Source organism: Bison bison, unplaced genomic scaffold (assembly GCF_000754665.1).
Source record: "Bison bison bison isolate TAMUID 2011002044 unplaced genomic scaffold, Bison_UMD1.0 scf7180017864390, whole genome shotgun sequence".
Taxonomy (NCBI): Eukaryota; Metazoa; Chordata; class Mammalia; order Artiodactyla; family Bovidae; genus Bison; species Bison bison.
This window is the reverse complement of record NW_011494962.1, coordinates 2,447,982-2,469,104: the sequence shown is the minus strand read 5'-3', so window position 1 is coordinate 2,469,104 and position 21,123 is coordinate 2,447,982. Positions and strand designations below refer to the sequence as shown.

At 44.4% G+C, this 21,123-nt stretch overlaps 1 protein-coding gene across 4 annotated transcripts in view; it reads right to left on the bottom strand.

Moving 5' to 3' along the window:
• Positions 1-21,123, bottom strand: part of ETV6 (ets variant 6) — a 288,421-nt gene that overhangs the window by 51,409 nt on the left and 215,889 nt on the right. For 3 of the 4 annotated variants that reach the window (XM_010858681.1, XM_010858682.1, XM_010858683.1), the window contains exon 3: positions 4,395-4,559. In XM_010858681.1, coding sequence (XP_010856983.1) covers positions 4,395-4,559 — 165 coding nt within the window. Of the gene's footprint in view, positions 1-4,394; positions 4,560-15,381; positions 17,162-21,123 lie in introns of those variants that run through there. The other variant, XM_010858685.1, reaches the window with a different exon arrangement.

Genomic DNA, 21,123 nt, shown 5'->3' with positions numbered 1-21,123 from the left:
CCAGATGTCATGCCCTGTGCTAGACACTGGAGACACGGCAGCTGAACAGGACGCAGCCTGAACTTTCTACTCTGAGAGAGGATATGGAATAGAAAACAATCTCATGTATCACAGTGTGAACCCTGTGTATGTGTGTCAGGGGCCATGACAGAATTAGGAAATGTTCTGAGATAAAACAAACTGTGGAAAATTCTTAAAGAGATGGAATACCAGACCACCTTACCTGCCTCCTGAGAAACTTGTATGCAGGTCGAGAAGCAACAGTTAGAATCAGACATGGAACAACAGACTGGTTCCAAACTGGGAAAGGAGTACGTCAAGGCTGTATATTGTCACCCTGCTTATTTAACTTATATGCAGAGTACATCATGCCAGATGCCAGGCTGGATGAAACACAGGCTGGAATCAAGATTGCTGGGAGAAATCAATAACCTCAGACACGCAGATGACACCACCCTCATGGCAGAAAGCAAAGAGGAACTAAAAAGCCTCTTGATGAAAGTGAAAATGAAAGAGGAGAGTAAAAAAGCTGGCTTAAAACTCAACATTCAAAAAACGAAGATCATGGCATCTGGTCCCATCACTTCATGGCAAATAGACAGGGAAACAACTGAAACAGTGACAGACTTTATTCTTTTGGGCTTCAAAATCACTGCAGATGGTGACTGCAGCCATGAAATCAAAAGACACTTGCTCCTTGGAAGAAAAGCTATGACAAACCTAGACAGCATATTAAAAAGCAGAGACATTACTTTACTGACAAAGGTCCATCTAGTCAAACCTATGATTTTTCCAGTAGTCATGCATGTGAGAATTGGACCATAAAGAAATCTGAGTGCCAAAGAATTGATGCTTTTGAATTCTGATGCTAGAGAAGACTCTTGAGAGTCTTGGACTGCAAGGAGATCTGAAGTCCTTGGACTGCAAGGAGATGCAACCAGTCCATCCTAAAGGAAATCAGTCCTGAATATTCATTGGAAGGACTGATGCTGAAGCTCAAATACTTTGGCCACCTGATGCAAAGAACTGACTCATTAGAAAAGACCCTGATGTTGGGAAAGATTGAAGGCAGGAGAAGAAGGGGATGACAGAGATGGCTGGATGGCATCACCAACTCGATGGACATGAGTTTGAGCAAGCTCCGGGAGATGATGAAGGACAGGGATGCCTGGCGTGCTGCGGTCCATGGGATCAGAAAGAATCGGACACAACTGAGCGACTGAACAGAAAAGAGGATCAACAGGACTTCCCTGGTGATCCAGCTGTTAAGACTCAGTGCTTCCAATGCAGGAGGAACAGGTTCACTCGCTGTCAGGAAGTAAGATCCCACATGTGGTGCAGCCAAAAGGAAAAAACATGAGGACCAGCACCTCACCCAGATTGAGGCAGGGAGATGTGGAGGAAAGGAAGGTAGGGTGGAACCAGGGATGTGGGGACGGGAGAGTCAGGGAAAGTGTTCCTGGAGAAAGTAGCAGAACTTGAAGAGGCAAGCAGACAAGGGTGAGGGGTGATGAGTAATGATGAACAGTGTTTCAAACGAAAACTCGTCTCCAAGGTCCTCCTCCACATGAACTGGCCTCACTTCCTCTTCAACACCTTTCCCTCCCGCTTCTTGCTCACCTTTCACAGCTTTCAAAGTCTGGCTCGGCTACCACACAATTGAGCCTCATCTGACAACCCGGCTAGAAATCACTTCTCTCTCCCTTAACTTCCTCAGCCAGCTCTCTTGTCCTCTGGCATGGAGCTACTCAGGGAACACTCACAGAATGAATTTCTACTGCTCCCTCTTAACCGTGGCTATGATAACCATGTCCCAACTAGTGCACCAGCCTAATGCTGCCTCTTCCATCTCCAGGTGGGATTCCTCACGGCCGCCCAAACCCACTAAGTTAACGCTGCTGCAATGACCCGTCATGCAGTTCCATCCTTCACGTTCCAGACCAGCTCCACTCCTTTTCTGAGGCCCATTCATGCTGCTCTTTCCTTCCCCAGCTGCCTCTGCCTTCAGGTTCAGTGTGATCCTGCCTTCAATGGGGTGGTGAGCTCCCTTCCAGCCTCCCACATGGCTCACCCTGCAAAGACCCAACAAACTGGCAAGGATGTACTGACAGGTTTGCTATGTCTCTGCTCCCAGCTTTAAGGAAAGCTGAGAGGTCACTGGAGAAATAAAAAATCAGCAACAAAAAGGAGCACCTGACAATGATTCTGTGGCAGCCTGGATAAGAAGGGAGTTTGGAGGAGAATGGACATGTGTATATGTATGACTAAGCCCCTTTGCTGTCCACCTGAAACTATTGTATCACTGTTAATCGGCTACACTCCAGCACAAAACAGAAAGTTAAAAAAATAAAATATAAAAAAGGGCGTACCTGAGATATGAGGGGAGGCAGAGAGAGATTTACAAAGAGGAAAGCATGCCCAAGGTCTAAATCAAGTCAACTTAAAACACATCATTGTGTTTTCCTTTGTTTGCCCAACATGAATGACTTCTCCTGAACACTGACGAGTTAGCATACATTTCCCTCCAGATGGGTAACTTTGCCCCTTTGAGTCTAATCTCTGAGTTTCCACTGGAACAGAAAAGGGAAGTGTTTTTGCATTAAATTAAAAGGAACTCTCAAGGTTCCTTTCAGGTTGGTTTTATTTATTTATATTGTTGTTTTACAGTTTTCTTATCCTGAGGCTACAGAAAGAATCAATGAGGGAAGATGAAATGTTTCAAGTATGTCTGTGTCCCTTCTAAAACCTTCACAGTGCCCTGGTTCTCAGCTGTAGAAGTTTTCAAGTTTCCATGAACATCTGTACTTCTGGGGGAAACTTCCCTTTTATCATTTCCTCCTCTAAACGGTTCTGCTGCAACTGGGAAAAGCTGGGCAACGCTACAGTTCCATACACATCCTTATCTTGCCCTGGTGACAGGCCGTTTCCTCAGGACGGTTAGCTAGTTTATTAACTCCTGGCCAGCCTCCAGGAGTAAAGAAGGGTGAACACAGTTGGGGACAAAGCCAAGACCTTGTGCGGGACCTTTGCCCTTAAGTCAAGGAAGAAAGGAGCTCTGCCAGGCAAGTGACCTCAAAGTGGGGGCAGCAAGGAGACTTGAGAAGGCAGGACCCGTGGGTCCTCGAATAACTGTCCTCAAGAGGCAGAACCCGAGACCAGGGTTCCCCTTGGACATATGGAGTTCCCAAATCTCTTCTAAAAATCCATCAAGGGGACTTCCTCGGTGGTTCAGAGGTTAAGACTTCACCTTCCAACACAAGGGGAGTGGAGCGGGTTCAATCCCTGGTCGGGGAGCTGAGATCCCACATACCTTGCAGCCAAAACATAAAACAGAGGCAATATTGTAACAAATTCAATAAAGACTTTGGTAATGGTCCACATCACAAAAAATTTAAGAAAAAAAAAATCCATCAAGTGTGAGAAATGAAATTAGAAAGTCTGTTTGAGTTCTTATCCATATCACCAATACATTTTGTAGGTACTAAAGCTTCCTACTAAAGGAAACTTTTACATGTGGTTTTAGGAGCCCTTATTTCGAGAAATCTTTCTTGTTAGATGAGCCAGGGGAAACTGTCACCTGTATCCTTCAAGATTTGTACAAACTATTCGGGTTTCCCTGGTGGCTCAGACGGTAAAGAATGTGCCAGCAATGCAGGAAACCTAGGTTTGATCCCTGGGTCGGGAAGATCCCCTGGAGAAGGTAATGGCAACCCACTCCAGTATTCTTGCCTGGAGAATCCCATGGACAGAAGTGCCTGGCGGGCTACAGTCCGTGTGGTTGCAAAGAGTTTGACATGATTGAACGACTAATACCAACACACAAAGTATTCAACATAAGATTCATACTTCAAAAATTCACAACTTCCAAAAGAAATCACCTAAAGCCCTTTGAATTTAGGTCTCAAGTTGTCTGAGTTACAAGGATCTCCACCTTCCCCAGCCCTTCTCACCCATTCGCTTGTTTTTCCTTCCCCTTCTACTCCTCCTGCCTCAGCACCACTCATTCCCTGCCCTCTCCTGTCTTTGTTTTTAACTGAGCAGTTTGCATCTCTTCTGAAAGACTTCAGAATCAGAAGCAAGGTGGAGAGAAAGGGCTTCTTGAACGGATTTTCTTCCTTTTATGGTGGTACACTTGGATCCCTTAAGTTCCAGGGTCTGTGGGTCTGAACTAGGTCACTTCTCCTAAAAGTCTCTCCTGGACCTGGAAACCCTTCCTCTTCTCCCCTCACACTGGCCCTCATCAGCAGGATCCATGCTCCACTAAGCAGGGTCACTGTCCTTGCATTCACGGCGACCTGACGTGGAGATCTCCTGGGAGCGTGAGTGGTGACAAAGGCCAGCGCTGGAGACCAGACTTCCCAGACTGAGCCCAGGTCCAGAGTCCAGACTCTCACCTGAATGAGGAGACCGGTAGCGAAAGTCCTCTTTGGTCAGGAGTAGGAGAGCTTTGCCGTTCATCTCAAATGTGTTGCTGTCAATCGGCCTTAGAGAAAACTCGTTTTCAGCCCACTTGAGCCACTGGGCTACGTCATCTCTGCTCCAGAACATTGGCTGCAAGCCTGTTGGAGAGAGAGCAAGGCAGAAAGAAAAGAGAGAAAAAAGATCTCATCAGTTAGACAGCCGAGATAAAGGGAAAAGATTTCTGAATGGTTAACAAAACTGAGTCTCCATGTCTGAAGAGCCCTTAGGGTTCAACTCTGAATCTCAGGTAGAACTCTAGCTTCATGAGTGTCAAAGTGTGATATCAAATGAATTTTTTATTTAGAGGCAAAGTGTGTGTGAGGGGAGAGAATTGCTTTTTGTGTCTCTAAGGAACCATAGGTCTCACAGCCCTGTTCTTCCTTGCCCAGCTGCAGTTCCAGGGGTCCTGAAGGTGCAGCTCTATAGAGGCCTGAAGCACTGAGGGGATGCGGAGTCATAATAATGTCAGTGGGCTTTGGATGCAACTCTAGAATCACAGGGCTTCCCTGGTGGCTCAGAGGGTAAAGAATCTGCCTGCAATGCAGGAGACCTAGGTTTGATCCCTGAGCCGGGAAGATCCCATGGAGTATGACATGACAACCCACTCCAGTATTCTTGCCTGGAGAATTCCATGCACAGAACTGATTTGATGGCAGCCCAGTGTCCTTTTGAAGTGAGAATGTTCCAGAGTGGGGCTTGACCTGCCAGAGATGCCAAATAATATAGTGTTCCCTGCAACTTCTTCCAGAAAGAGCAACTCACTCGTCTTGAGGACACTATCAGCCTAGCCTCTGGGAATGAGAGGGCAAGGTAAGGATAACAGGTACTTGTTCATGTTACAACTTCCTGGTGGGGGTGGCACTTGAACTCTGAGTAGGGGCAGGAATGGGTTGGAGGGAGGGCAGCCCCCCAAGAGGATGGCTCAGGCTGGATCTCTGTCTGGAAGCCTGACTGTGAGTCTGTGTTTTCATTTTATTCTGTGGTTGCGGGAAACCTTTGACATATCATATGAGTGGTTTAGAGAACAGTAATTCTCAAAGTGTGCATCAGGTACCCTTCTGGGTTCCCAAGACCATCTCAGCGTGTCTAAGAAGTCAAAACTTTTTGTAACCATATGAAGAGGTTACTTGTTTTTTCTGTTGTTGTTCTCTTCTCAATCTTTCATGAGCACACAGTGGAATTTCCTAGCAGCTACACAGCATGTGATATTAAAGCAGACACAAGAATCCAGCCTTTTTTTAAATGAAGCCAGACATTAAAAAGACTTGCAAAAATGTAAGACAATGCCACCTTTTCACTGATTTTTTTTTTTGGTTTTGGAAAACATATTCATAAATACATATTTATGTTAACATATACTTGGCTTATTACTTTTTAGCGAGTTGACACATATTTTGATATGTATTACAACAAATAGTAAAAATTTTTGGTTTTAATTTCCAATACAGTACACATAGATAGATAAAAGCCACATGAGCAAAGCTTTTTGGGGGTCTTCAATAATTTTAAGGGATTAAAAGAAATCCTGAAACCAACTGTTTGAGAACTGATGGGTTAAAAGCCAGATGCTCAGGAGTGCTTTATTCTCTAAAATATTGTATGATCTAATAGCTCAAATACAACAGAATCAACGGTTGCTAAAAGGAACTTCAGTCTGTTATTTATTGGTGGTTACTTCAACTTGCTAAGGGGACTCTGTGAGTGTGCTCTGACAGCGTCCTTCAGTCTGATCCTGGAAAAAAGGACCTTTCATCTGTCAGGCATCATAAAGAACTGGTCTATTTGGATGGGCTACTTTTCCTTCTGGGTGGATGAAGAAATGGAATAGCTCAGTGCCCTTGAGAAGATCCAGGGTCTCTGGGCATGACCGGTGGCTCTATCTTTCAGGTGGCTCCTTTGCAAAGTCTAGTTTTACGGAATGGCAGCTGGTTCCCTTGAACTCTGGGGAGTCCTTCTGAAACTGGTCCACTGTGTTGGGCACGGATAAAGAACTATGGGCACTGAAATTAGAGATGAGCTTCCCTGGTGGCTCAGATGGTAAAGAATCTGCCTGCTTTGCAGAAGACCCAGGTTCGATCCCTGGCTGGGAAAGATCCCCTGGACAAGGGAATGGCTACCCACTCCAGTATTCTTGCCTGGAGAATTCCATGGATAGAGGAGCCTGGTGGGCTACAGTCCACGGGGTCACAAAGAGTCTGACATGACTGAGTGACTAATACAGCATCATAGAGTTTTTTTCTTGGTTTTTAAGTTTCACAATATTTTTTTGTCACATGGGGAATAAAGGGGCACTGTAAAATAATACCATGCAATATGTTACTGCTTTACGATCTTTAGAATACACACAGCAACTAAAGAATTCAGGGTTTTGTTTTGGACTCTTGACTGGGCCAAGAAGCAATGCCTATGAAAAATGGTCCTTGGACATGGATGGACTTGGAGGGCCTTATGCTAAGTGAAATAAACTGGAGGAAGACAAATAATGTATGATATCACTTATATGTGGAATCTGAAAAATAAACTAGTGAATATAACAAAACAGAAGCAGACTGACAGGCATAGAGAAGAAACTAGTAGTTACTAGTGGCAGGGGGGCAACACAGGGGTGGGTGAAGTGGGAGGTACGAAGGATGTATAGGCTCAAGGATGTCTGGTACAAGATGGGGAAATATAGCCAATATTCGGTGATAACTGTGATCTTTAAGAACTGTATTCTTAAAAGTTTAAAAAATGGTTTAAAAAGTTAAAAAAAAAATGGTTCTTGGACATAGGAGGTACCCCAACTCTTTCCAATGACCTTAAAGATGCATATCTGGGACCATAGAGAGGTGGGGACGGGCATGAAAAAGGCTCAGCAAAATCTCAACTTCTGAACCAGTGAAGAAAGGCCTTAAGAGTCCACAGTCATGGTGTCACCTCTGAAGAGGAACAGCGGGGTGTCTAGTTATTAGGGACTTTTCTTCTCCTTCACACGAACAGCGAGAGCACAGCCAGCACTTTGGGGACAAATATGAGGACCGGCCAAGCGTGGCTGAAGGAAGTGCCTGGTGGTGAGAGGACCACAGAGCAGAAGATGCTCGGTCAGAAACAGGAAAAAGGATGGGGCTGCTTATTGGAAGTGCGAGTGCCAAAGCAAATACAGAACCGAATCCCACTCGGGAGGGGAAACGAGAGTAAAATGCTGAAGTTTCTGCAGAGGGGACACTGAAACAAGAGAGGCGGGTGAGAAGGGGGTGGGGGATGCAAGTAGTAATTTGAGGTTCTTTATATTCTATGGAAGAAAATACTCATGAGTAATCTTTTCCCTAAATACAAGAAGAGTCACACACTCCAAACAGACCTGCCGGTTGAGAACAACTGTTTCTCTTTTCACTTCCCATTAATCTCTCCTACAGCCCAGCCCCCGAAGAAAGCAAAACCATAACGCGGAAACCCCCTTGCCAGGGGATCCACTGAAGGCTCTGGGCTTGTGGGCTCAGGGGACCCGGTGAGTCCCAGTCAGTTCAGGAAACACCATGGCAATTCCAGCAGTTTTACAAAAGTGACCCCGACAGACCAAGCTACCTGCTGGAGGCCAGGCTACACATTTATCAGAATCGCCACCACTCTTCCCAGGAGAGAATGTGGACACATTCACTGAGCTGGAAAGAGGCTTGATGATAAACTCTGGTGTTCAGGACTTCCAGGGTGGTCCAGTGGTTAAGAATCCACCTGCCAATGCGGGGGGACACGGGTTCAGTCCCTGTGGGCTGGGAAGATTCCACAGTGCTGCAGGACAGCTAAGCCCGTGCACAGCTACTGAAGCCTGAACACCCGAAAGCCCATGCTCTGCAACAAGAGAAGCCACTGCAATGAGAGGCCCGTGCACCGCAACTGGAGAGCAGCCCCTGCTCACCGCAACTAGAGAAAGCCAGTGTGCAGCAATGAAGACCCAGCACAGCCAAAAATAAACACATTTAAAATAAAACAAACAAACTCTGGTGTTCACAGGCAAGTCCCCCTGCTAGTTCCTTAACAAGTCCTGGTGTAGGATGTGCTTGGCTACTCTGACTGAGGAAAAACAAGCCCCCTTTGCTCAAACCTTAAGACCCTAAGGCCTGTGTGTTATAGCCTTGGACTCAGAGTCATCTTTTAAACACTTTGACCATCTAGCACTATTTTGAGCACTTCATGAGTATCAGTTGATTTGACTGCATACTCACAGCAACCCTATGAGATAAGGTTTCAGGGTGAGGAAACTGAGGCCCAGTGCATTTAAGGGATTTGCCCAAAGGCATGCAACCAGAGTCACAAAAGGACCTGGGATTCGAAACCAGGCTGTTTTGGTTTCTGAGTCTGTGTTCTTCCGCACCACATTCTCTGACCCACGCACTTCCCATTCAGATTCATTTTCAACATCTATTAGGGATTCAGAAAAGACTGAGTGAACTGAATCCTCCCTATTCAAGATTTTGATCCTGGGAGGTTTCTCAAGTTATCAACGAACTAAAAATAGAGCCAAAAATCCTGTAGATCCCTGGAGAAATACATTTATACAAGGGAGTAAGGAGGTGGAGGCGAGACTCTGCTTTTAACTCATCCAGGAAGGCTTTGCATCACCAGCTACTTGCTCATAGGCACTCGCCTCGTAGACACTGATCCTGAGTAGACAGCTGCTACAGTACTCTTGCCTGGAAAATCCCATGGGCGGAGGAGCCTGGTAGGCTGCAGTCCATGGGGTCGCAAAGAATTGGACACGACTGAGCGACTTCACTTTCACTTTTCACTTTCATGCACTGGAGAAGGAGATGGCAACCCACTCCAGTGTTCTTGCCTGGAGAATCCCAGGGATGGGGCAGCCTGGTGGGCTGCCGTCTATGGGGCTGCACAGAGTCGGACACGACTGAAGCGACTTAGCAGCAGCAGCAGCAGCAGCAGCAGCAGCGTAATAGCACACAGGCAAGACCAGGGAGGACTGCATCACAAGTAACTTGTTTCACACTTATCTCTTGCAACGTTAACTTGCAACATTAACAAAGGGACTTACTTCCCTGATGGTCAAGTAGCTGACTCTGAGCTCCCAATACAGGGGGCCTGGGTTTGATCCCTGGTCAGGGAATTAGAGCCAGCATGCCACAACCAAACCCCGGCAAAGCCAAAAAAAAAAAAACAATTAAGTTAGAGAACTTATATGTTAATGATCATTAGTGAAAAGAAAAAAGACAGAGACCATTATTATACTGTACCTACATCATGTTGTTCCCTGTGTACATAACAAGCCTGCGAAAGCCACCCTAAGACCCGCATTTGGAATGTCATTTAATTTCAGAGGGTAGCTGAGATGATTTTATACAGAAGAAATGAACTGCTATGCTTAAGAAAATTACTAAGCATTCCACCGCACTTTTTTTTCCCCCAAGTGGGTCAAGTCAAGTTCATGGGGCTGTACCCTTTAATGACATACCCAGACCCTTAAACTTCCATCTGATAGTTCTCCAATTCCACGTTCAAAGGAGCAGCCACGTTCATCAGTACACGCTTAGCCTCATTTCAGACTTTCTGAGTTGTGTTTAAACTAATGATGGAAAGCGTGCTGGGAGTCAGGGACCTGGATCTTACTCCCAGATCTGCCATTAAGTAACATGTGTTTCTGGGCCAGTCACTCAGTTTCTCTGTGGTTCAGTGGTTTCATCTGTTAAATGAGGGGCTTAGAGTATGTGATTTCTATTCCCTTTTGGGTTTAATATGGTCAACATGCTTCCACTTAATATGAATCCTAAAATCCAAAGAACTTAAACAGCCAGGACCTTTTTCTACAGAGCAACTCCATGCTCACGACCATGACCCAGAGACTGTAACTTCCTGAAGGCTCCTCTGAATCACGGAAAACAGATTAAGTTACTTTAAATAGATGTTGGTGCTTATGAGTGTTTTTATTATATTCTAATTCTTGAAAATTTATAACCTGGTAATGGGTTATAATTACCCAATAATAAACATAACATTTTAAGAAGGTGCTTTCACATGGATGACCTCAGGTTATTCTCCAAAAAGCCCTGTGAAACCCACTGCAGTCTCACTTCAAGTTGAAAGATGAGGAAATAGGGGCTCAGAGTCATTAGAGGATTTTGCTGGTTTGCATTATAGTCAATTCAAGCTCTTTTGCTGTAGTAAACATTCATCAGAAGCAGCCTTTATCCTAAACGGTCTGTATACACAGAAATTGGCTACAGAATCAGTGGCTTAGAGGACAGAAGCAGAAAAGACAGAAGACAACCCCCACCCATCTGACTCATGAGGAAACTGAAGCTGGGAAAAGTTGAGTTTGAACCCTCCTCAAGCTGCCCCAGGTTTCCTCTTTCCAACCTCCCATGGGGTCTCATAACTTGATCTGATGACAAAGAAGCATTCTGTCACCCTTGACAGTGAGGACAGCTATCACTTCCTTGCTTAGTCATCTTGCCTTTGGATTAAACATCCTTCACTGGTCCAAACAGAAGTTCAGTACGGCCTTTTTCAGAGCCTCACCAGCCTGCCTGCCTCCTCCTGAGATCCTCTGTGGCTCCCATTCCTAAACATAGTGCCAGAGGCAGGACTAGAACCTTTCTATCTCTGGACAATGTTTTTATTCATAATAGCGAACACTGAGCATTTACACAAGTCTTCACTACAATGATGATTCTTCTCATTTTGTAGAGGACAAAACTGCAGTACACGATAAACGGAATTGGTGGGGCTGGGACTGAAAATCAGACCCACTCAACACCCCACCATATGGATTCTCAAGTGGCCCCTTAGACTGTTCAGAATAAAAAAATTTCGGAAAGCTCCCAAAGGCGTAACTCGAATTTGCTGTGTGCTGGCAACTATTCACGCTGCGTTTACATCATAGTCACAACAGATTACATAGCATTTACATTGTGTGAGGAATTATAATGTTATCTAGAGATAACTTAAAGTACATGGGAAGGTATGTGTAGGTTATATGCAAATACTATGTGATTTTATGTAAGGGGCTTGAGCATCTATGGATTTTAGTATCTAGCGGGGGCCGGGGGGCGGTCCTGGAATCAGTCTGCCACGTGGATACTCAGGGATGTCTGGAACAGCAGACACTTAGAAGCATTTATTGTGTGCCAGGCGCTTTTCTAAATGTCTTCTGTTTGTAACTCATGTAATCCCCACAGGGATGCTATACAATAGAAACATTCACCATCCTTATTTACAGAGGAGAAAACTGGAACACTAGGAAGTTAAGCGACTTGGCCAAAGTCACACACCCAGTGGAAGAGCCAACATTTGAACCCGGTTGGTCTAGCCCAAAGTTCCTATTAATTCCTTGCCTCTCTAAGGTTATTTTGGTGTTTTGGCAGGACGTTAAATTAAATTCAGGATTAAAAAAAAAGAGAGAGACAGAGAAGTTTCAGTGATTGTGTGAACTTTCACAGTATTTAAGCAAGTAGGCACGGGGCACCAGCTTGGAAACTCCGTGTCCCTGCTGTGTGATCTCGGACAAGTTTCTTAACCTCTCTGTGTCTCACTTGCCTCAACTGGAGAATGAGGACAACTCTCAAGTTGACAAGCGAGTGCCACTGAATACAGATGATGTGTTTGTCAAATGTGTTTGACATAAAGCTAGTATAGAGTAAGATGATTCAATGATGATAGAAGATACAAAGGACAGTATTTGGCATAGAGCGAGCATTTTATAGTTACCACCATGATTATTTTTATAATCTCCCTATCCTGCACATAATAGCTACTGTTTGTAACCCACCTGTGGAGAAAGTATATTAGCCAGTATTAGATTTTTACCTTGCCATTTTCCATCATCATTCCAGCCTGCAGCAGTCCCTCCAGACTAAGACCTATATCCAGTATCATCTATACTTCACAGCTTCATGTCAACTTTGCCTTTGATAAGCATCTGTTACCTCAACAGGTTACTGACGAAGTGCTGATTAGCTGAGGGCTGAAAGAGAGCCTTCTGGTGACAAACTAGCCACCTCCTTTTAGACGGATACTGATCAAGTTATTGGCTCCATTTGGAGTATGTGTGTGCCCGCACTCAGTTGCGTCTGAGTCTTTGCAACGCCATGAACTGTAGCCCACTAGGCTCCTCTGTCCATGGAATTCTCCAGGCAAAAATACTGGAATGAGTAGCTATTCCCTTCTCCAGGGGATCTTATTGACCCAGGGCTATAACCCACATATCCTGCATGGCAGGTGGGTTCTTTACCACTGTGCCACCTGGGAAGCCCCGGCCCCATTTGCATACAGGTGTTCAATGATCAACCCCCCTAACTACTCCGGTATTTAGATACATCTTTCTAGTTCAGCCATAAAAGGAACCATCCAAAATTCAAATAAAATGCTTTCTTGATGTCCAGAAATACAATAACTACAACATCTATAGCACCTTTATTGAATAAGATGAAAAAAGGGAGAAGGTGATTGGGGCCTAAGGAATAACTTTTCCTAAGTGCTCATAACATACATGTTTGAAAATCTCTCCTGAATTTCATCTGTAAGTTGTATCAGGTCAGCTATTTTTAGTCTGTACATATTCCCTTTTCTCCTTTTCTGAGTGTAGGGTAAACAGTGGTTCGTATTCTCTCTTTTAGGATCTCTTTCATTTCCTGCAAACCTTAGGGATCACTATCAGTGACTTTTCACCCTTGTAAATTCTCTATTCTGGGATGTCATCTGTCTGGGCCAAGAGCCTTGAATCTATTTAGAATGACTTAGATTCATTTCTATAATCGACTCATCCGCCTTGGGCTTCAATTCCCTTATGGCAGTTTGTACTACCTGTTTCAGTCTGACAATCACCCTCCTTGATGGAAGAGGGGGAGGAAAGAGAGAAGTTGTCCAGTTTTGTTCTCTCTTTGCCACCAACTCAGTCTAGGTGCTGAGACCACGCTTGTTCTCTTACTGTCCCTCCAAACACACCATTTTCTTAAGTATCTCCCATTGTTTTTAGCTCACTTAGCTTTAACATTCTAGATCTAAAAAAATCTCTCCTTTAAGAGAAATATCGTATGACATCCCTTATATGTGAAATCTGAAAAGAAAGGATACAAAGGAACTTACAAAACAGAAAGAGACTCACAGACCTGGAGAACAAACTTACGGTTGCCAGAGGGGGCGGGAGAAGGGATAGTTAGGGAGTTTGGGATGGACATGTACACACTGCTGTGTTTAAAATGGATAACCAGCAAGGACCTACTGTATGGCACATGGGACTCTGCTCAGTGTTATGCGGCAGGCTGGACAGGAGGGGAGTTTGCGGGAGAATAATACATGTGTATGTATGGCTGAGTCCCTTCGCTGTTCACGTGAAACTATCACAACATTGTTAATCAGCCATACTCAAATACAAAATAAAGTTAAAAAAAAAAAATCTCTCCATTATATATCCAAAATTTTTTTGTTGACACATAGTTGTTGTAGGATATTATACAAGTGTACAGTAATTCACAATCTTTAAAGATTATACTCCACATATAGTTATTATAACATACTGGCCATATTCTCTGTGTTGTATAATATATCCTTGTAGCTTATTTTACACTTAGTAGTTTGTACTTCTTGTTCCCTTCCTCCTATCTTTTCCCCTCCCTCCCCATCCTCTCCACTGGTGACCACTGATTTCTTCTCTACACCTGTGTGTCTATTGCTTTTTTGTTATATTCCCTAGTAGGTTGTACTTTTTAGATTCTACATATAAGTGATATTATACAGTATTTGTCTTTCTCTTTCTGATTTATTTCACTTAGCAAAATACCTGCTGGGTATATCCATGTTGTTGCAGATTGCAAAATGTCATTTTTTGTATTAAAATTTTTTTTTATTTCCAGTAAGTTGTTCTTTCATCCTCTTAGAAAATCTGAGCTCATTAGACTGGTACACAGAAAATAGTGGGACGATAAATTGGCATGATATTTCTGGTAAATAATGTGGTGATAGTTCAAGGGCCCTATAAATGTTAACTTTGGGGAATTTACCTTAAGAAAATAATTTCAGACAAAGAGAAACTGTTCATGCACAAAGATGTTCACTGCAGTATTATTTTTAATAGTTTAAAAAACTGGGAACATCCATAAGGAAATAGTTAAGGAATCTATAAACAACATCTCTGGTAGGATATGATGCAGCCAGTAACATAATATTTATAAAAAGTATCTACACATATGGAAAAATCACCACATAACATGTGTACATATGTATTATAATCTCAAACAACTTATGGAAAATATAATGCAACATAAAAATATTAACAACCGTCACTCAATCAAATGACAGATGATGTTTACTGTCTCCTTTTCATTCTTTTTTCCTAATACTCCCTATTAAGCATGTGTTACTTTTATATTTAAAAAGATCTGTTTAAAAATGGAGTTCATCAGAGAATGTCCCCTCAACAGCTTCATCAGATTCTTTCATCGTCTTCTTCCTGCTCATGCCCCGAGCAGTTGATACGCCAGAATTTCATTTTCAAGAGCATGCTGATTCTTTAGACTTGGTTTTGCCTCCTTTCAGATCACGGATCCTTAGGTACTTTTTCCCCTCAACTGAAATCATTTGTCTTCTTCTAGTCAAGAGAAGACATCTGCTCATGCCTTTTAATTCCCTTCCCCAATTCCAAGATGATGTTTTCACTCTCACCACAATTCCCCATCATTTCTACTTGGCCAACCAATTCCTCATCTGTTAGACCTGAGACCGAATTACCAGTGCCCCTCAACTGCTGCTTCTACCTTCTGGGAAGTCAAAGCGCTAATCGTGTAGCTGAAGACAACTGCTCAGTGATACTCACATCATGCCTGGCACACAATGGTCCCCTGGTAATGCCAGACTGTAAGACAAAAGAACCCCAATACTAGTAACCTACCCATGGGACAGCTCTGCACTGCCACCCTCTCCTAACACCCTTCTCACCAGGTAGGACACTTCTGATCCGTGAGGTTCACTGCCACTACCAGATGCTTCTGAGACAGGTTGGGATCTGGGGCTCATTGCTGCAGTGCTTGTACCTGGACAAATCTCCGTGAGCAACAGAATACAAGAATAAGGGATTAAAAAGAATGGTGTGCATGCGTGGTTGGGGCAATAAAATTAAGGACAAGATACAAAAAGACCAAAACCCAACTTTAGCCACTTATGAAGAGCTGGAGCAAAAACAGGGTGTTGGAAGCAAAAGCAGGATACTGCACATACCCCCGCACTCAACACCACCAAAGGGGTGGGCAGACCACCTAAGCCACCCCTCTGGCCCGACCCCTGGACACACCCTTACCCCATATAAGGAACCAGTTCGCCCCTCCTTGGCAAGCAAGCAAAGGAAACATATGTGTTCTCGTTCCCCTCTGCTGCAGCAGGGACCCCGATAAAGGCTTGTCTGAATTTCCTATCTGGCCCCTGATTGATTTCTATTGATTAAGGAGGCCAAGAATCCAGGTGGGTAACACTTCCACACCTATGCCATCCTAGCAACTATTCTGTGAAAGAGCTCAGGTTGGCACAACTGCATCTGCAGAAGACACTGAAGCTCAGAGAGGTTGAGTTACTTCCCCAAGGTCACAATGGGCCCCAGAACCAGAATTGTTTCTGGTCTTCTATATCTGCCTAGTGAACTTCCTCTCCGTCAAAGCAAATAAAGGATACAAAAGCCCCTTGCATTCTAATGCACGCTAAAATGCACTGTAAAAATGCAAGGGGATTAGGAATAATTAACCATAAACTCAACTCCTGGCAGGTCTGGTTTAGCTGCAGATCCAGAAATCTAGCCCTTTCTGACCTCTGTGAAAGGGATACAGGGGGCAGGGTTTCCCTCAGGATAAACAAACCTTCCAAAATAAAACAAACTATCATCAGATCCTGTTAAGCTGCTGCTTCCCAGAGCATTTCCCAGGGGTCTTTTCTGATGCCTTTCCCTTCCCTGCAGGCCGAGTTCTGGCCCCCACCCCAGTCCTGGATGGACTCTGATAAACTTCAGCATTCTCATTCCTCTGGGTCTGCCCCTAACCCTGGATGGGCGGCTATCTGTTCATCACTGCTCTTGGCACACAGATTCTATCACCAGGGGATGGGACGTTCTCAAACATTTCCTATTTTTGTCCTCAGGGTCACCCTATATCTCAGCACTCAGTTTCCAAGTGGAGGTTGGAAGATTATAACAGTGTCTTTTCAGCCAAACCCCCCAAGAGCAAGAATACTACACGTTCATGTTTTGATCCAAAGTCCCACTCTAGTCCCTGGAAAAAATATTCCTTATACACTTCATTTTGTGGATTTTTTCTGGCTTTCATTCAGTTTTAGCCACAGAGGGGTTTTTTATCAGCAAACCTATTGACAGCAAAACTGGCCCAGGGCCCGCTATTCATTCTTACAAACATGAGTTCGACGATTCCCCTACATTCCTGCCTTTAGGCAGCAAGCCCAATGTGGTGAGAGGCATGGAATATTTTAGATTAAAAACTTGGGTTTTGGAGTCAGATAGTCCTGAGTTCAAAGACTGGTTCTGCCACCTGCTCAGTAGCCTTGGATAAGTTATATCTCTGGATCTCAATTTCCTCAGCAGTAAAATGAGGCCAAGAACAGTATTTACCTCCTTGGGCAAAATTAAATATGAAGTAAGATAACTCATACAAAGGCTCTGCACTGAACTTCCCCTGAGGGTCCAGTGGTGAAGAATCCATCTGAAATGCAGGGGACACGAGTTCAATCCCTGGCCTGGGAAGATTCCACACACTGTAGCCTGTGAGCCGCAACCACTGAGCCCGCAAGACCTGGAGACCATGCTCTGCAACAAAAGAAGCCACCGCAATGAGAAGCCCGAGCCTATAGCTGGAGAGTAGCCTCTGCTCACTGCACTAGAGAAAGCCTGTGTGCTGCAAGGAAGACCCAGCACAGCCATAAATAAAACAAATAAATAATTTTAAAAAAGGACTCTGCACTATACCTGGTCCATGGAAAGTGCTCAATGCATTCTGGGGAGCTGGGTAGGGCAGAGACCCCAAAGCAAATCTGTTGCGTTTTGTCATCTGTTCAAGAGACTGAAATGTTTTCTAAAGCTCACTGGAGCCTCAGAAGCTGAAGCAAGGGTTCTTGTGAGCCGTGTGAAGGGTCTGGTGGGAGCTACGAGCCCACCATGAGGTTTTAAGGAGGGGTGGGCATCATCTGTGTGCAGGCTGGGAAAACAGCTCAGGAGGAGATGTAGAGACAGGCAGGGAGCAGGTGAGAGGCTGGAGGCAAAAAGGCCAGGGTAAGAGTCCACTCAGGCCTGTGATTAGGGTGAGGTAAGTGAGGCGCTTACTTCGGGTGCAGAATTGAAGGCAGTGCCCGAAAGCTCAGGAATCACAAACAATAATGATAGTTTTAATGCATTATTTTAAAATCAAACTACTGTGCTGGCCAAAAAGTTCTTTTGGGTTTTTCTGTACAATGTTATGGAAAAACCCGAAGATTTTTTGACCTGCCCAATAAATGCAAAAAAAATTCATAATGAACAAAATATCAACATTTTAACTAAAGTTACATTGAAAAAAGAGATAATGGGGATGGTGTTGTGATGAAGGGGAAGAGGACAGACTAGAGTGATCCGGGAGATAATGGACCCCTTTGAGAATTCAGTGAGCACTACTGACCCTTTTTGGGCTTCCCCAGTGGCTCAGTGGTAAAGAATCTGCCTGTCAATGCAGAGGATATAGGTTCGATCCTTGGGTTGGGAAGATCCTCGGGAGAAGGAAATGGCAACCCACTCCAGTATTCTTGCCTGGAATATTCTTGCCTGGAGAATTCCATGGACAGATGAGCTTGGTGGGCTACAGTCTATAGGGTTGCAAAGAGTCGGACATGACTGAGTGACTGAATGACAACAACCGATCTTTGAAAATGCATAGACCCATGTGCACCAACATTCCCCTGCAATTTCAAAGTTTGTGGACTAGCTCCAGTTTACCTATGGACACTTGGACAATCAGTTGAGAACTTTTTAGCCTTGTACATGCAAAGAGATCTGACGATATGTATTAGGGTTATAATGCAAAAACCAAGTTAGGTTTGAGGAGAGAAACACACACACCTCTCCTGATATTTTGGGGGAGGAGAAGAGAAGAGAAGAGAGAGGCTGGCAGGCTGACCTCCTCTTACTCTGCAAAGGGTGGAAGGGCGGGTGGGGGCAGGCAACGAAATGATGAAAGCCAACTTGGATGTCATTTCCTTGTGAAATGCACATATCTGACCTTAAACACGGGATGACCCGTCTTCAGGTATTTTGGAACTCATTGCTAACATATTGCAAGTTTTTATTCATAGTGTTGAAGGTTAATCACTGCAAATTATCTTAACTTTATGAATGCTGAAGCAACTGGGCTGGCATGGAAAGAGACCACTGAGATGAATTTCTAAAGGAAGGAGGCGATGAAGGGCAGAATTTCTCATATTGCTGGGTGGAGAGACACATTTTTATTTTCAACTCTACTGATATTTATGCACACACACAAAAAGCCCAATTTTAAGAAGAAATAAATATGTAGGAAAATAGACATGAAGAGAGTTGAAACGTTCCTCAAATAGATTTAGCAAGCAAATCAGAATGGGTTGGGAAAGCTGGTGCAAGGTTTTTTACTCCTCTGTGGAAATGGATGGGGCGCAGAGGACCTAAAGATCTCGTTGGATTTGCAAGAGTCATGGAACACAGACGATCCACTCTGGGTGTCTGGATAAAGAAGAATGAATATCCTTTGTGTGCCCTCACTTTTTAAGAAATTTCCTGGGGTATATAGTTGCTTTACAACATTGTATTAGTTTCTGCTGTACAACGAAGCAAATCAACTCTATGTACGTACACACATATCCCTCCTTCTTGGATCTCCCCCCTCCCCTGCCATCATGCCATCACAGCCCTCTAGGTCACCACAGAGCACCAAGCTGAGCTCCCTGTGTTATACAGCAGATTCCCACCAACTATCTGTTTTACACACGGTCACATATATATACGCCACCACTTCTTTCCCAATTTATCTCATCTCTCCTCCCCACCTCTCCATGTCCACATCTGTTTTCTATGTCTGTGTCTCTATTCAGTTCAGTTCAGTCGCTCAGTCGTGTCTGACTCTTTGTGACCCCATAAACCACAGTACGCCAGGCCTCCCTGTCCATCACCAACTCCTGGAGTTCACCCAAACCCATGTCCATTGTGTCGGTGATGCCATCCAACCATCTCATCCTCTGTCGTCCCCTTCTCCTCCTTCCCTCAATCTTTCCCAGCATCAGGGTCTTTTCAAATGAGTCAGCTCTCCGCATCAGGTGGCCAAAGTAGTGTCTCTACTACTGCCCTGCAAACAGGCTCTCTGTACCATTTTTCTAGGTTCCACATATATGCATTAATATACAGTATGAGTTTTTTTCTTTCTGACTTACTTCACTCTGTGTGACAGTCTCCAAGTCCATCCACATCTCTACAAATGATACAACTTCATTCATTTTCATGGCTGAGTAATATTTCATTGTACCACATCTTCTTTATCTGTTCTGCTCTTCTTCTCTTAAACCACACAGGATCATCTTGTGTGCCTGCTGGTCTGCAGAACATTCCTTTGCAAAGTGTAACCAGAGCAGAACTCACTCTCCCTCTGGATGGGCTGATGAGCCCTGTCACTGGCAGCCGGGGTCTCTCCTGTGTGTGGTTCAGTTGTGCCTGGTCCCTTCTCTCCCGGATTTTAAAGCAGGCTGCCTTGCCCCAAGGAGAGGGGAGATTCAGCCATACATACATACATATACACACACACACACACACACACACACATATATACACATACATGTATCCATTTGGGAGAGAATGTATACATGGATATGTGTGGCTGAATCCCTTCACTGTTCACCTGAAACTATCCCAACATTGTTAATCAGCTATATCCCAATACAAAATAAAAAATTAAAAAAATAAAAAAGCAGGCTGCCTTTTTCAGGATGCCTTTCTCAGTCAATATGGTCACTGCATCTTCTGAGGATGGAGTGAAGACTGGGGGTGGATGGGGAGACCCTAGGAAGCCTTTATCTTTCACAATGCTAACTTCACAGTCCTCAGCAAACACGTCCAGGGTCCAAAAGGCAGATGGCATCAGGGCTTCAAGAAACCTAACACACTTGGCAAAACCATGCTTCACTGGAAAATGTCTTCTTTGACGGAGAATTCCACATTCCCCTACCCTGTCTTCCTTCTCTTCTTCTCTGACTCTTCCCTGGGGAGGCAGTCAATGTTTTCCGAGGTTGCCCAAGCAGATGCTGACTCAGCAAGAAGAGGGGCAGGCGGACTGAACACAGGCAGGATGTAGTCACTTTAAGGGTTTTTGTGGAGGCCTCACAGAACAAAAAACCCATCAAACCCGGAGAAGCAACCTGTGTTTAAAGATGATTGTGTGTGTGAGTGTGCATGTTCGTGTGTGTCAAGATTTCACTCCACTCCTCATCCCATTGGTCCTTCATTTCCTCGAGGATTTGTGGGGCCATGTGAATCTATTTTCACAGAAGTAATCACTTAAAATGTTGTAGTACACAAACTGAGAGAGGAGCACTGACATATATACACCACCATGTGTCCCGTGGATAACCAGTGGGAAGCTGCTGTGCAGCACAGGGAGCTCAGCTCGGTGCTCAGTGATACCCTAGAGGGGTGGG